We start from the raw sequence: 14,469 nt of genomic DNA, 5'->3' as shown, positions 1-14,469 counted from the left end.
AGCAGGGCAGCCAGAGTACTGGGCTTAGGGATGGTACCTATTTAACAATAGCACTCAAAGTAGTACCAGTGAGAGCATGGTAAATAAGTCCTGGGCTTGAAGATGGGTAGAAAAGCTAGGCTGATTGGAAGATTCTAGCAGAGCTGGGGGAAGGAACCCCAGCTTCTCCTGGAGACACCTGGGTAGCCAAGGATGGTGGGCACATTGATGGAGTGCTTGCTTGGGCTAACAACTCACTCCCAACACTACCAGTGAGTTCATCCAATGAAGGCACCTCCTGTGCCTCCCTCTTTGTCAGAGGGAAACACTGAGTTGCTGGGAAGCATTAAGGGCAGGAATTGTGCCAGTGATGACATGGACAGCAAATGGCAGAGCCAAATTCAGACCCAGGCAAAGACCTCTCTGCATTCATCTCTCATGTGATTTACAGTACAAGATGGAAGTCAAGAGGGAGAAACCAGCTGCTGTCAATTACAGGACTTTGAAGAGGTTCAGTGATACCCTGGTGACCCAGGAGCTCACAAGTAGCTTGCTAGGTTAAGCAAGACCTGGGCAAGAGATTTGCCCCTACTGCAGGGTTCCTGAGTGCTGAAGGATGCACAGGGAATTCAGAACAGTCTTGGTCACATTGTATTCATATATTTATGCACACAGTAACAAATAAAGAAGAGGAGATCAGGAATTTGAGGGGGATATGGGAGGAGCTGGAGGAAGGAAAAGGAATGGATTGAAATGATGTCATGTTTTACATTTAAAATGTTAAAAAGTGGAAGGTGTTGGTGGACTGGAAAAATAGAGCCATTATTTATCTTTGTGTCTCCATATTGAAACATGATCATAAGTAGAAAATAATTATCTCAGACATTTCAGAGTGGACGAGCAAATTAACAAACACAGAGCTGATTCCATCTCTTCCATTCTTCCCAATGTGCCCTGTCCATTCATTGTAAGATAAAGTTTAGATTCCTTGTGCTAGAACTCAGGACTGGCATGATCTCACTTCTGCCTGTTACTCCATGCCCATCCCATCCCATCCCTATTGCTGGGTGTGATAAATCTGTATCTTGATCTTCTCAATGTTCTAGCCGTTTCAAAAACCTTAGGCGTTTTGGATGGAGGAACTATTTTTTTCCTACCCATATCATCTCTGGTGAGGCCTCCAGTCACAGCCCAGGACACACAACTCAAATGAGGCTGACAGCAGTCATTTTAAGAAACTTATGTAATCCCAGAGGGAGAGGAAGGCTCTTCTCCTACCCTCCCCCCTCCCCCGTGGCTCTTGGTTAATAGAGGGCAACACAAGTCTGAAGCCATGCCCCACAAAGACAGCTTGTCTTTGGTTGGAAAGAAGAACATGATACAGAGAAAAGCAGAAGCAAGCCAGACAGACAGACAGATGGGAAGATGGGCACACACCCTAACCCAAGGGCTACATTGCCAAATTAGTTTGCATTCCATGTCCCACTTCTTGATCTCATGAACCAACTCATTCCTCTTTTTATTTTTACTTTTTTGAACCTTGGTTAATACTCAGCTGTACCAGGCTGCTGACAGATCCCATGATTCTGCTTGTATCCCTTTCAAATTCAAGTGACACAGCCACGGGAATCCAGCGGGGACTGGAAACCTGAGGGTGGTTCCTGTGACCCCGTTTCCTCATCTTACCACATATGTTTTGGGCCATGTCATGCGGCCACATAAGATTCTCCAGACCATCTTGTTGCTGGCTTCCCACTATCACAGGAGCTGCCCAGTTCTTTTGCTCCTTTGACCCTCCCAAGTTGTCCTTCTCATGGGTTAGCAGCCCTTTCCTTCCCCAGGTTCGAGTGCTGCTGGAAGATTCAGGAAGCCTGAAGCCATAGGCTTCAGATCTGAAGGTCTTTCTTACAGACTCTGAGTAAGTACCCAAAGCCCTCTACTTTATAGAGGTTATTAGCCATGCATGCCAAATATTCCCTCCTGTGTTTGACCAGAGTGTGAGAGTTGGTTTAACAGCCTTCTAGTACCTCCAAGACTTGCAAGCAAATGGTCAGCAAAAGTTTAAAGACCCTTAAGCCTTTGTATTTTAACTAGATGAATGACAAATTTCATACTCCAGAGGGAGAAGTGATAACAGGTAGGCAGGTCTAAGTAGGAAGAGTAGGGGAGGGGAAAGAAGGGGAGAGGAAACACTTAGTGATTACAAGATGGCACAGGGGCCGAGCAACATGGCCCAGAAAAAGAACATAAGCAGCTTTTCTAATAGGCCATGAGGTAGGCCAGACAGGTGGACTTTGGTATGTGACAGGGAAGATCAGGCACAGACAGATATTTGGCCAGGACTCTTGAATGCCAGGCACAGGGCTGTGGTGCTCAGTCAGAGGGCAAGGTCCGCAGTTGACCCTAGGACTCCATCTGTGAGGGTGGGTCTTCCAGTGCGCAGGGGCAAGCCCAAGGCCTTCCTTCTCCTACAGTCAGGAGAAGCGGATGACACTCTTCCTGGCCTCTCAGCCCATTCGGCCTTGTCCTTTCTGTGGTCTTGGGTCTTGTGGCTCTGACTGAAGCGGATGGCACCTACACTTCTGACTCAGGATCTCCCTGCCCTCTCCCTCCTGCCACTGCTGTCCAAGCCGAGCACTCCCACCTGTAACTCAGGGGAGGGCCCATCCTCAACCATCCACCCCCGGGCTTTCCCCTGTCTATAACCATTTTCAGTTCATGACTCATTAGAAAGATTCCAACTGCTCTTCCTACTGTGAAATCTGAAGTGGAGGTTCCTGGACTGTTAGTTTTGTTTTTGCTTTCTTTATTTATCTATTTATTCTGAATTTCCTTCCTACTTCAGGACTTAGGAGGACGCATTCACTATGGTGACTTTCTGGGCCAGCCCCACTGAATGGGAGGAAATATCTCAACATGCTTCTTGCCTACTAATTATGCTTTCAGAGTCACGAACTAGGGGTGGACAGGGGCCAACAGGCAGCCATATCCAGTAGAGCCTTGAAAAGACCTTGGGCACTGGAGAAAGAGAAAGTTGAGTCTGAAGTCAGCCTTGCACATGCCAGTCATGTGACTGGACCAAGGAAGGACCCTGTGTTGGGAAATATTATTTTAAGGTGTGTCACTTTTGTTTATGCTGCATTTGTTTAACTCTGTGAAGCTATGATTCTTTGCCTGTCTAAAACACCTGATGGTCCCCATAAAGAGCTGAATGGCCAATAGTGAGGCAGGAGCAAGGATAGGCAGGGCTGGCAGGCAGAGGGCATAATTAGAAGGAGAAACTAGGAAGAATAATGAGGAGGACATTCAGGGGCCAGCCACCTAGCCATCCAGCTACACAGCAATCCACAGAGTAAAAGTAAGATTTATAGAAGTAAGAGAACGGGAAAAGCCCAGAGGCAAAAGGCAGACAGAATAATTTACATTAAGAAAAGCTGGCTAGAAACAAGCTACGCTAAGGCCTGACATTCATAACTAAAAATAAACCTCCGTGTGTGATTTACTTGGGAGCTGGGTGGCAGGCCCCCCCAAAAGAGAAAAAAACCCAGTTTATTACAGACCTGAGCCCCTTTTTTCATTTGTAAAACAGAGATGTAAAAACTACCCTCTTTGCCGGGTTGTGGTGATGCACACCTTTATGCACCTTTAATCCCAGGCCTTGGGAGGCAGAAGCAGGTGGATCTCTGTGAGTTTGAGACCAGCCTGGTCTACAAGAGCTAGTTCCAGGACAGGCTCCAAAGCCACAGAGAATCCCTGCCTCAAAAAAAAAAAAAAAAAAAAAAAAAAAAAAAAAGCGTACTTTGCAGAATGGAGGACCTCTGATGAGTAGCATTTACTCGGTAAAACTGATACTGATGTCTGTTCCAGTCTCCTTGAGACAAGAGCCCACTGTCACGCACTGAGACATTGGTGCAATCACAGCAGGGCTTGTCTCTCAGGCTCATCTGTCCCACCTCATCCCCACCCCTCTTCAATTCTGTAATGAACTACTCCAGGTGCTGGGAACAAGATTAGCACATCCATCCAAGCCACTTCTGCCTCAGTGGAAAGAATAAAAGACCGGGGGAAAGAAGTCAAACAAAAAATTACCTGGAAAAGATGTCTTTATGGTCTTACATGGAAAAAGGTAGCAAAGTCTATATGGCACAATGATACAGATTTTTCAGAAAACTCGTGTCAACAAATATGTTTCAGCTGCAGTCATAATTCAAGACTTGCCAAATGGAAATCGGAAAATTGGGATGGGGGATGGGAAGGAGGACCAACAAGGGAAAGGTAATGACTATGTACTGTTTCTTTCATAGAGTCTTGACTTTCCCAGCAAGCCAGAATTGCATAAACAGTTGCCACACTCAACTATGATTGGGTAAACACGCAAAACTCTACAGCATGCTGGCAATAATATATTAAGGGGGAACCATACTAAAGTCTGATAGAAGAAAATGTGAATGAGATCTTTGGAGCAGTTCCCTTTGTCTGGATGGATGGATGGATGGATAGATGTTTATGGAATCGCCAAGTACTCGGTTCACACATAACTTAGGAAGGGGCTGTGTGTCTAAAAGCTGACCTTATAAGCAAACATGAAGGACATCTTACACTCAATAGTCATGGTCAGAAGGAAGGAGTTACTTTCTGAAGAATACACTGGGCAATCACTCCTGCCTCTGTTCTCAGATTGCCCTACTCTGGGTTGGGATGTGTTCACACTGCTGGGGCTTCCTGCAGAGTCTAGCACCAATATATGGATTGATTTGACTTGGATCTGAATTCCTTGTGTCTTTCCTTTTGAGTATATACTGAGGTATGTTTTCTTTGGTTTCTCTTTTGACATATGTGTAATATAAAAAATGTAATATTTACAACATTTTAGACTTCAGTGTCAACTCTTCACATGAGAAAAAGTAGAAAACTCTTTAAGAATCACAGGAAGGCTATTACTTCCTAGCGTCTGTCATGAAACTGTTTTCGATACACAGGACGATTAGCCTGTTAGCACAGCTATAAGCTTTCTGGTCCAGAATCTTCCCTGTGCTCAGTGGGGAGGCAAATCCTGTTACTGCCATGTCTGTGGTTCGCCAGGCTTCACAGTACTTGTCCACAAGACGGACACCATGGGGGTTGGATCCATGCCAAATGACTTTCTGGGGCCTAGAAAGGAATTTCACAGTGTTACTTTTTGAGTGACATTTTTAATAACATGAAGTTCCTTATTTCTTATTTTACAGTTATTGTGTTGTGGTGTGTGTGTGTGTGTGTGTGTGTGTGTGTGTGTGTGTACGCAGCATTCATGTGGGCATATGTACATGGTCAGAGAGCAATACTGGATATCTTCCTCAATCACTCTTCATCATATTTTTGAGGCAGGGTCTCTCACTGAACCAGGAGCTTGCTAATTTAGCTAGATCTGATGGCCACCAAACCCCCAGGATCCATCAGTTTCTACCACTCCATGCTGGAATTATGGATGCTTACCACCCACCTGGCTAGTAGATGTATAATAGGGATCTGAATTCAGGTTGGCACACCTGTGCAGTAAGCATTTTACCCCCTGAGCCATCACCCCAGTTCTTAAGTAGCAGTTCTTTGTGGTATATCTTAGTAAGTGAATTGGCATAAGAATATGAACAAGACATATTCCTCATCCCATAGTCCATGATCCAATGCCAAATCCCTTTTTTTAGCTTTGTGGCTGTTATCAGCTTTCTAGGCATACTCGATTTCCAGCCATACTCAGCTTGCAGCCATCTCCCAATAGCATCTTTAGTCTTCATGATATGGACCATTGCTACTGAGGTCACTTCTTCAGAAGCCTCTTTCATGGTCAGACTTGTGACTCTGTCACCTTAGGGTCTCCCTCTTGCAGGACTATACTTTTGATTCTCACCCTCAAAAAAATTAATGGCTCCTCTATGCTCCTGTTGTCATCTTTCCATTTTAAAATTACAAAACTGTCTATGTTTATATTTAGTCTGTTATCTATTGCCTCTTGACACTGAAAACCCTTAAAGTGAAGGGCCATGTAGGTGCACTACTGTGTCTTCCAGACCTGGTGATAGACATATTATTGCATGGGCATGGAGTATTCTGAACAACACATATTGTTTTCAAAGACTGAGACTGCCATTTATAGGACAAAGCTTCAGGATCACCAGTTGAATCATGTCTGCCACATACTGTATTTTCACCCACTGTCATTTGCACAACTGTCCTGTGGTGTACACATGCTTGTCTACTCATTTGACAGGCAAGGAAGCTGAGGTTCCTAGAGTGAATTGCTTTGCCAAAGTCTTATAGTGGCTTTGGCCAGGGTCTTCTGGCTTTAAGGCCATGGCTTTCCTATGACTCAGCTGCCTCCCTGTGGCTTCAGATTGGCAGTATTCCGGGGCAGTAGCTGATAAAGGCATCTCATTGTTAGAACACATCCTAAAAACACCTATTATGCTACATAACAGGGCTCTGGCCTGCACTTACCAAGAAGGATCAGTCATCACATCTCGACCATCAAAAGAGTATATCGGAATGTGGGTATTGAACTGACCTCCATCACCAGAAAATATTGAGTCCCAATTGTTAAAAAGCACTTGTCCCTGTAAAGAAAAATGCCACATTAGAAATTTTATGTCATTGCCTTACAGCTAGCCTTTTGCTCATCCTTGAGGGTTCAGATGCCAGTTCTCCTGAAGTCCCCAGCTCAGAGAGGAAAGTGATTTGAAAAGTGGGAAAGTATGGCCTTGAGCTGAGGTTGATGCCCTGGAGTGGCAAATGCTTGGGCCACTTGAGGACCATTGTGTCTGAAGATAGTGATGAAGGTTCATGGTTACCTTGAGGTTCACGATTGGAAGGCTGAATCTCTCTGCTTTCCTCACAACTGTGGAGAGGTCTTGCAAGTGGGACGATAGGAAAGCTCGGAAGGTGGACAGCAGTCCTGCAGCCCTGGCCTGCTGGAAGCACTGGAAATCAGCTCGGACATCCCCAGCCACTGGTGTGTTCAGAGCAACCAGACGCAGCTGGAAGGAGGAAGACTGTAGTTAGCAGCCCTGCCACCACCTCCTGTTTTGACAAAGATCCACCTTCTGGCTGCAAGGTATGGTATAGGTTTCTTGACCACCCGTAATTACAGTGGAACTGCCTGCCCATCCACAGTAAAGATAGCCTTGGCTCTCTAGCCAGCTCATTCCAGCTCTGTGAATAGCTCTTGGGATGGGAATACTTTTCTTAGATTAATAAAAGGACACAAAATTCTCCTTGGGTCAAGTAAAGCCCTTTGGAGAACTGGTTCCAGCTTGCAGGCCAAGCTTGAGCACTCTGGATATGCTCCTAGCTTAGTTCTCAGCATGGCTTCTAAACTGACTTTGTCCTGGCTCCCAAGTTTCCTCTAGCTACTGCTGGCTGCTCTTACTTCTTCCTGGGCAGACCAGGGGCTAATCATAGGAGATAGCCAGGGATGGACACATAGCACTTATTATTAAGACTGCTGGGTTGGATCCTTCTAGAAACTAGAGTCATATTGCCACTCTAGGCTCCCATTCCTAACAACCCGTTCATCAGCCCCAAACCAAAGCCATTCTAGACTTTGTCTTCTCATACGCTGGCATCCATTTGTTGACCTCCCCTTCAGCCCTTTCTGCTAGTGTTCCACATGAAATACAGTTCACGGCCTGAGCATGCTCACTTGCCCTCTCTCTAGCCTCATCTCAGGGTGAAGATTGACCTCCAAATGCACCACACACACACACACACACACACACACACACACACACACACAGAGAGAGAGAGAGAGAGAGAGAGAGAGAGAGAATCACACACACCTCACACAAAGATATAATATATTAAAATTAAAACCCCAATGTACTGCTTTAAAGCTCCATTAGTCACTTTACTAACTTTTGGCACTCACTGAAGGTTTACCTAAATTCACTTCTCTCTTTCCTCACCAGTTGCCCCTAGAAACTTCTTGGTCTCAGAAATGCTTTGCTCTCTCTTCTAAATTCCAAGGGCCTCTGTCAGTCATTTTTGTGCCCCCCTCCCCCCCAGGAGCCTGTGGCTCCTGAGTACCTCCTTTGGCCTTCTTTCTTTGTCTCGGCCTTAGCTTCTTATTTGTCTGTCATGTTTCTCCCACCAGCCTCCCTTTGTGTTTGTCCCATATAGACTCTCTTTGGAACTCCTGCCATCCCCATGACAATGGCCATAGCTCTGCTGAAGGTCTCCAGGCAGGTTTAAGACATTCATATTCTACCCCTCCTTCCCACTTTCCCTTGGATGTCCTCAGGCCACCTCAGACTTGCTCTGCTGACCTTGAGGTCTTCTCTGGAGGTGTCAGCATTCCAGAAAGCTCATTTTTGTGCTGTGTGGCTGGCTCTTTGATAGCCTTAGGCCTTTGACCCTAACTCCCTGCTGCTCTATATTGGAGTATGAATGAGTAACTGACTAAGGCAGAACATGGAGACTGCTCCTCCCGAGAGTCTGAACTGACTTAGGTAGATTGGGCTCTGAGCCATAAGGTAAGAGAGTCAGGGCATGAGATAGTGCTATGGAATCCCAGAGCTGTGTGAGCTCATGCATGCCATGCCTGTATGGGGACAGGAAGAGAGACTCTTATGCAAGGGGGTCTGTGGAAATAGCGAAGTGACTGAGAGCAGGGACAAGAGTTCCCAGGCTGGCTGTACTTCCTGTTATCAAGTATTATGAAGTCTCTGAAGTGACTGGAACATGCTCTTTATTTACACTAGTGGAAGAGTAGAGCGTGGCTCCAATCCCCACCATGCCAGATGATGCCTGGGCAGGAGCCTGCACCCCAGTGGAGGTTTGGGCATCATCCTCCCGCTCACTCATTCTCCTGGCAACAAGTGCACCACGTGACCAACCTGGCCTCCCCTGTCTCTTCATGTCTCTCCCACCAGCCCTCTTCTACAGCCCAAGCCTTGCACCCCTGTTCCTGTCCTTTCCAGTGGACTTGCACACTCAAATCTGGTTTAAGTCATTTCAAAAACACCAACTTTACTACTTACCCTTGTTCCACTTTCAACTTATCAGTAGCTTTCATCGATTGTAGAAAAAAGTCAAAATCCCTAGCTCTGGCTCTTGTAGACTTCTACAGACCAAACGTTTCCCTTCAGTGTGAAGTCTACTTCTCTGGCCAGTTTGAGATGTAGTCAGGAAGGGGTAACACACACCCCACCCTTCCATCCTTCTTCCCCTCTGCTGCGAATTCTTCCTTTTTGTTTTCCCTGACTGACTCACTCCAATGTCCTTTAAGTCTGAAGCTAGAGGTCAGCTCCTCCAAACTGACTGCCTTTGTCTTTCTGGTCACCCCAGCATCTCAGGTTTGCCTCACTCAAATAACCAGGATACAACTGAGCAGTGTGTGAGCGCCTTCCTGGTTAGTTTGTAAGCAGTTGGGTAGTAAGAACTATTTACCAGGGCTGAAGAGATGGCCCATCACTTAAGAGTACTTGCTGCTCTTTCAAAGGGCCAGGATTTGATTCCCAGCACTCATATGGTGGCTTGCAGCTGTTTGTAACCCCAGTTAAAGGGGATATGATTACCTCTCCTGACCTCTACAGGCATCAGGCATGCACATGGTGCATATATATATATATATATATATATATATATATATATATATATGTGTGTGTGTGTGTGTGTGTGTAAAAAAGAAAAGAAAAAACCCACTCATATACTTAAAATAAAATAAATCTTAAAAAAAAGGACTACATATAGAACACAGGGGTTAGCACTTATGGGCACACTTATTATAGATGGTTATGAGCCAACATATGGTTGCTGGGAATTGAACTCAGGTCCTCTGGAAGAGCAGCCAGTGCTCTTAACCACCAAGCCATCTCTCCAGCCCCCCAGTTATGGGCACACTTATATACTCATTATTTATAAAGCAAATATACACTATGTACTTACAACAGGCCTCTCATAATTGGCTCTTAAAACGGGGCTCAGTGGAGGCTGTGGCTGGTATGGCTGTAAAATGAAATGGGAAAGGGTAAAAAGTATGAATACATATTCAGAATTTACATTGTACAAGGTATGAGTTTAATGCCTTCTGGCACAATGCTCTAAATGGCTGGGCATTGCCTTTTACTGTGACTCTTCAGTGGGAGGACTTTCATGACCAAATGAAAAGGTCATCAGGAAAGGAGGGAGTATCTCAAGATCTCTAAGAAAATCCCTGAACTGGGGTAGCAAAGGACCTCAGCTTAAAAGCCAACATGTCCACCTCTTCAAAAGTTCAGTTTTATAATCTGAAAAATGGGGTGATGGTAGTGGCCTCAAAGGGTTGTAATAGAACTCAACAACAGACTATGCCAGTTACCTGTGCTCTTTAACAACAGTGAGTAAAAGTTAAGGGTTTGCCTGTCAGGTAATAGACACCTTTAAGCCCAGCATTCAGGAGGCAGAGGCAGGTGGCTCTCTCTGAGTTCCTGGCTCATTCTTCTAGATGGCTTATGGGTAAATTGGGAACAGGGGGTCTCCAGCCTCTGCACCCAGTTCTCCCTCCACTCTGTGGTGATGAGATTCTGTCTAGTAATTACTGGGTTTCCACCAGGTGTTAAGTCACACAGAACAACTTGGTGCAGGGTATTGGGAACACTCAGGGAGCAGTCAGGGGAGCTACTCACATTGCTGGAAAGCGCTGGTGGTGGGGGGCTGTCAGCAGGGATGGGGATCAGTTCTCCCAGCTGCAAGAGAAGAAAGATGCTGCGAATGAAACAGCTATAAGAAACAGCTTCCTGTAGAAAACTGGCACTAACCGCGAGTTCTTTACATTGGAGGGTATTTGGAAGGGAGAGAGCTATAAGGGAAGTTTAAGAATTACCTGTAATTTTTTCCAACCATCTCGGACACGAATGAAGAACTCTGCACTGTCCCTTAAGTAGATAAACGTCCCTTCTATGACCAAGTGAGCTTTCTGCAGCATGTCACCCATGTCATTGAGTGCTGTGACCTGTCAGGGCATTTTAAATTCCAAACTGTCACCAAGCAGTAGCAAAATGTGATATACCCACCCATCTACAAATAATCACTCATTCGAGAAAAGGGTTTATTGTCTTGGACAGTGATGTTTCACTAATAACTAAAGTCTGTTTTCGGTGTTCCGGCCTGTGCATGCTAGGCTAGTGCTCTACCATTCAAGTGCATCACCAGATCGTGGCTGTTCTCTCTCTTTCCCTGTGTGTCTGTGTGTCCGTGTCCGTGTCTGCATCTGTGTCTGTGTGTTTGTGTGTGTGTGTAATGAGATGCCAGAGGTAGATATAGGGTCTCTTCATCACTTGCTCTGTATCTTATCTTTTGGGACAAGGTCACTCACTGAACCCAGCACTAACCAATTGTCTACCCTGGCCAGCCAGCCAGCAAGCTCTGGTGATCCATTTGTCTCTGCTCCCAGCCCCTTAGCACCAAGTTACAGACAAGTGCAACTATGCTTAGTATTTTAGTTTTAAAAGTGATGCTGGGGATCTGAACTGGGATCTTCATGCCTGTGTGCCAAAGTACTCGACACACTGATCTTCTCCCCAGCCCCTATTTTTTTTTTTGAGACATTTTCACTATGTAGCCAAGACATGCCTTAAACTCATAATCCTTCTGCCTCAGCTTCCCAAGTGCTGGGACTGAAATCCTGAAGGAGTGTGCTATCATGCTTGGCTAAGGGAGTTCTGTTCTATGGAATAAAAACATGCATTGCTTTGAACCATAAGTCTAAATTATAAAAAAAAAATGAATGAAAACACAAATGATAATTTCCTGTGAAGATAAAGATGTAGCAACAGAATTATCTTTGCTGGGTTTTGGTTTTAGCAAAATCATCAGTACATTGCCTTTTTTTTCCCCCCTGCCACTTGCATTGATTTTTTACACAGCTCTGTAGCATCTACACTGGCTAATAGCATCATCTCATATTCCTTAGTGACTTTCAGATCCATTTTCATTTGGGATAAGAAATGTAAGCAAGTGGGCAATTATACTTAGCACTTAGTCTTTAGTCTAGCTGGGTGGTTGCAATATTAAATATGTGTTTAAAAGGAGGGGGCTTACAGCATCTCTGTCTCAAAAGTTGCCTAAAATAAGAATGGCAGCCATTTAGCATATCTAGAAGCAGATTCAGGAAGCTGAAGCTGCAAAATATATTCTGAATAGCACCAAGTCTCAAGGAACTATCAGCTGAGAGTCTCATTGTAACTGAGAAAAAGTACAAAAAAATGCCCCCAAACACCTTTTATCTCACCTCGACAATAACATTCATCAAAATGGCATAGAAACCCCCCAAAGAGGCAAATAGCCAACTTTTGTCATCTGCTGGACAGTTTTGTCTTTTAAGAATGAAATTCAGTAACCACAAAAGAGGCTTCCCAGGCCTGGTGACAGTCTGGTAGGTGTTTGTCTGTCTCTCTGTGCATTGTAGCAATCCAGGCAAGCCGAATCCACTGCAGTGCACTGAGGGGTTGTGAACCCAGGGAGAGGGTGACCATCAAAGCACCTGTGGTGTTTACACATGTGTGCGTGCTGGTTTCAAACACAGAATATGATTGGGTTTTAGTCACTTAAAGATTCACAGGCTATGACTTCAATCATCAGCCATTTTGTTTTCTGTAGCTCCTTATTGAACAATTCATCTGAAGAGGAAATAAATGGCAATCTATTATTGGTGGCATGGCACATTCTTTTGTCACGGAATCTGTTTGTTTATTTAGAGATAATGTCTTGTGTATCCCAGATGGGCTAACTTGTATAGCTGAGGACAACCTTGAATTCCTGGTCTTCCTGTCTCCATCTCCTAAGTGTTAGAACAACAGGCATCTGCCACCAGGCCTGGTTTTATGTGGCGCCAGAGATCATACTAAGCCTCCTATATTAGGAAAACAGTCTACCCACCGAGCTACATCTCCAACCCCTGTCAGAGAGTTCTAATTCCAAAAATAAAAGGTATCCTATCCCCCCAACACTGCCACCTGAGTCTGAAGTAAATCTATCCAATGTGGGGCATCTACTGCACAAGATACTGACCAAGTTTCTGGATCCCGGGAGTCCTGGCTGTCCTGGAGGGCCAGGTGGGCCTGGAAGAGCCACAGCTGTGACAAGACAAAAGAGAGAAGTTATATAAAGCATAGTGTCTGGCACAGGGGGTCCCTGCTGACCCTCAGAGGTGTGCTCAGTCCCTTCCATGTTGTGGGCTATCCACCTTGCACCTGGAACCTAGGGACTTTGATCCATCATGAGATTAAGCATACTGATTGGCTTGGGAGAGGAGATCAGATTCTTCGCCTTAACCCTGGATGAAGCTGTACCCAAGGCTTTTCAGGATTGTGAGTTGAATTTTCTGTTACTTGCTCCTGAAAATACCCTGACTCATATAGCTTGTTCAAGAGACAAAACATGTGACCACCAAGCAGGGGAAGCAGGCCACAGAAAGGGAAGAGCCCAGGTGGATGGTGACAGGAGTGATGACCAGGTTGTCAATTGCCATTGTTCATTTAAGGAAGCAGCAGGCTCCCAAAGACTGTTTACCAGATATGGGCAGACATTCCTCCTACTATTGCTGGTGAGAGCCAGTGACATTCAGGCTAGGTATGCACATTGCAATCTGCCCAGGGCTTCCTAGTTCTTGCAGTGTCACAGGACCCTTAAAACTCAACTCAAGGCTGCCATACTGATTCCCAGAAAAATAAGGAGGCATGAGTGTCCCTGCCTCAGGCAAACATGGAAGTATTAGAATTTTCCCTTGTTTTTTTTCTGCCTCTCTTAGCTCCACCCTTCAGCATCTGCAAAGCTCTTGGCAGACATAAAGATGTCTCTATGAGTCCTAGAAAACATCCACACTGACTTTTCAGGACACTGCAAGCAAGCCTTTGGCTGCAACACAGAGCTTGAATGTCCACACATAGGTAATAAGTGGTCAGTGGATACAGCGTCAGGGGAGGACATGGATGTGGGTTTCAGTCATATGTCCCTTGAGCATGAATGACCTTGAACAAGTCTTATATCCCTCTCTGAGCTCTATAACTCCTTGGAGTTATAACAATATCCACTTCATCTCCCTTCAGCATCACTGGGAAGACTGTATGGGTAGTGTCTAAACTGTGACCTGTCATGCCTTATGTGAAAGGCAATCCCTACTCAGTGCAGCAAAATGTTGGGATCCCCCTAAAGTGGTGCTTTTGTGGGCAACAGATTCTCTGCATCCCACATTCACCCTGCCAGCTGCCTCTAGCTTCTGCCTATGTGTTCACCAAGGACCTGTTGGCACATCTGGTTTTATCTACACAGAACCAAAGTCCTTATAGACTTCTCCTGAGGTCTTTCCCTTCACACCCACAGCAGAAAGAGCTATGTTCTCAGGTGGTCCTACCTCCTGATTATAGATGACCGGTCCAAACTTGGCACCTAGCTCAAGATAGGCCAATTAGAATCTTTTCCTGGAACTGCCTTATCCCTGGATATTTCAGAATAGAGTTGAGAAAGAAGCTCATAATTTCC

General features: G+C 45.3%; 1 protein-coding gene across 1 annotated transcript in view; it reads right to left on the bottom strand.

The window, feature by feature from the left end:
• Positions 1-4,064: 4,064 nt before the first annotated feature.
• Positions 4,065-14,469, bottom strand: part of Col15a1 (collagen type XV alpha 1 chain) — a 105,800-nt gene continuing 95,395 nt past the window's right edge. Inside the window, exons 34-40 of the mRNA XM_051187773.1 lie at positions 13,000-13,064; positions 10,814-10,942; positions 10,617-10,676; positions 9,898-9,957; positions 6,804-6,989; positions 6,454-6,569; positions 4,065-5,130 (exon numbers count right to left, since the gene is read on the bottom strand). Of these exons, the coding sequence (XP_051043730.1) occupies positions 4,917-5,130; positions 6,454-6,569; positions 6,804-6,989; positions 9,898-9,957; positions 10,617-10,676; positions 10,814-10,942; positions 13,000-13,064 (830 nt within the window). The 3' untranslated portion in view covers positions 4,065-4,916. The remainder of the gene's footprint in view (positions 5,131-6,453; positions 6,570-6,803; positions 6,990-9,897; positions 9,958-10,616; positions 10,677-10,813; positions 10,943-12,999; positions 13,065-14,469) is intronic.

The sequence above is a fragment of the Phodopus roborovskii genome, unplaced genomic scaffold, assembly GCF_943737965.1.
Source record: "Phodopus roborovskii unplaced genomic scaffold, PHOROB, whole genome shotgun sequence".
Lineage (NCBI taxonomy): Eukaryota > Metazoa > Chordata > Mammalia > Rodentia > Cricetidae > Phodopus > Phodopus roborovskii.
This window is presented reverse-complemented; position numbering and strand designations above follow the sequence as displayed.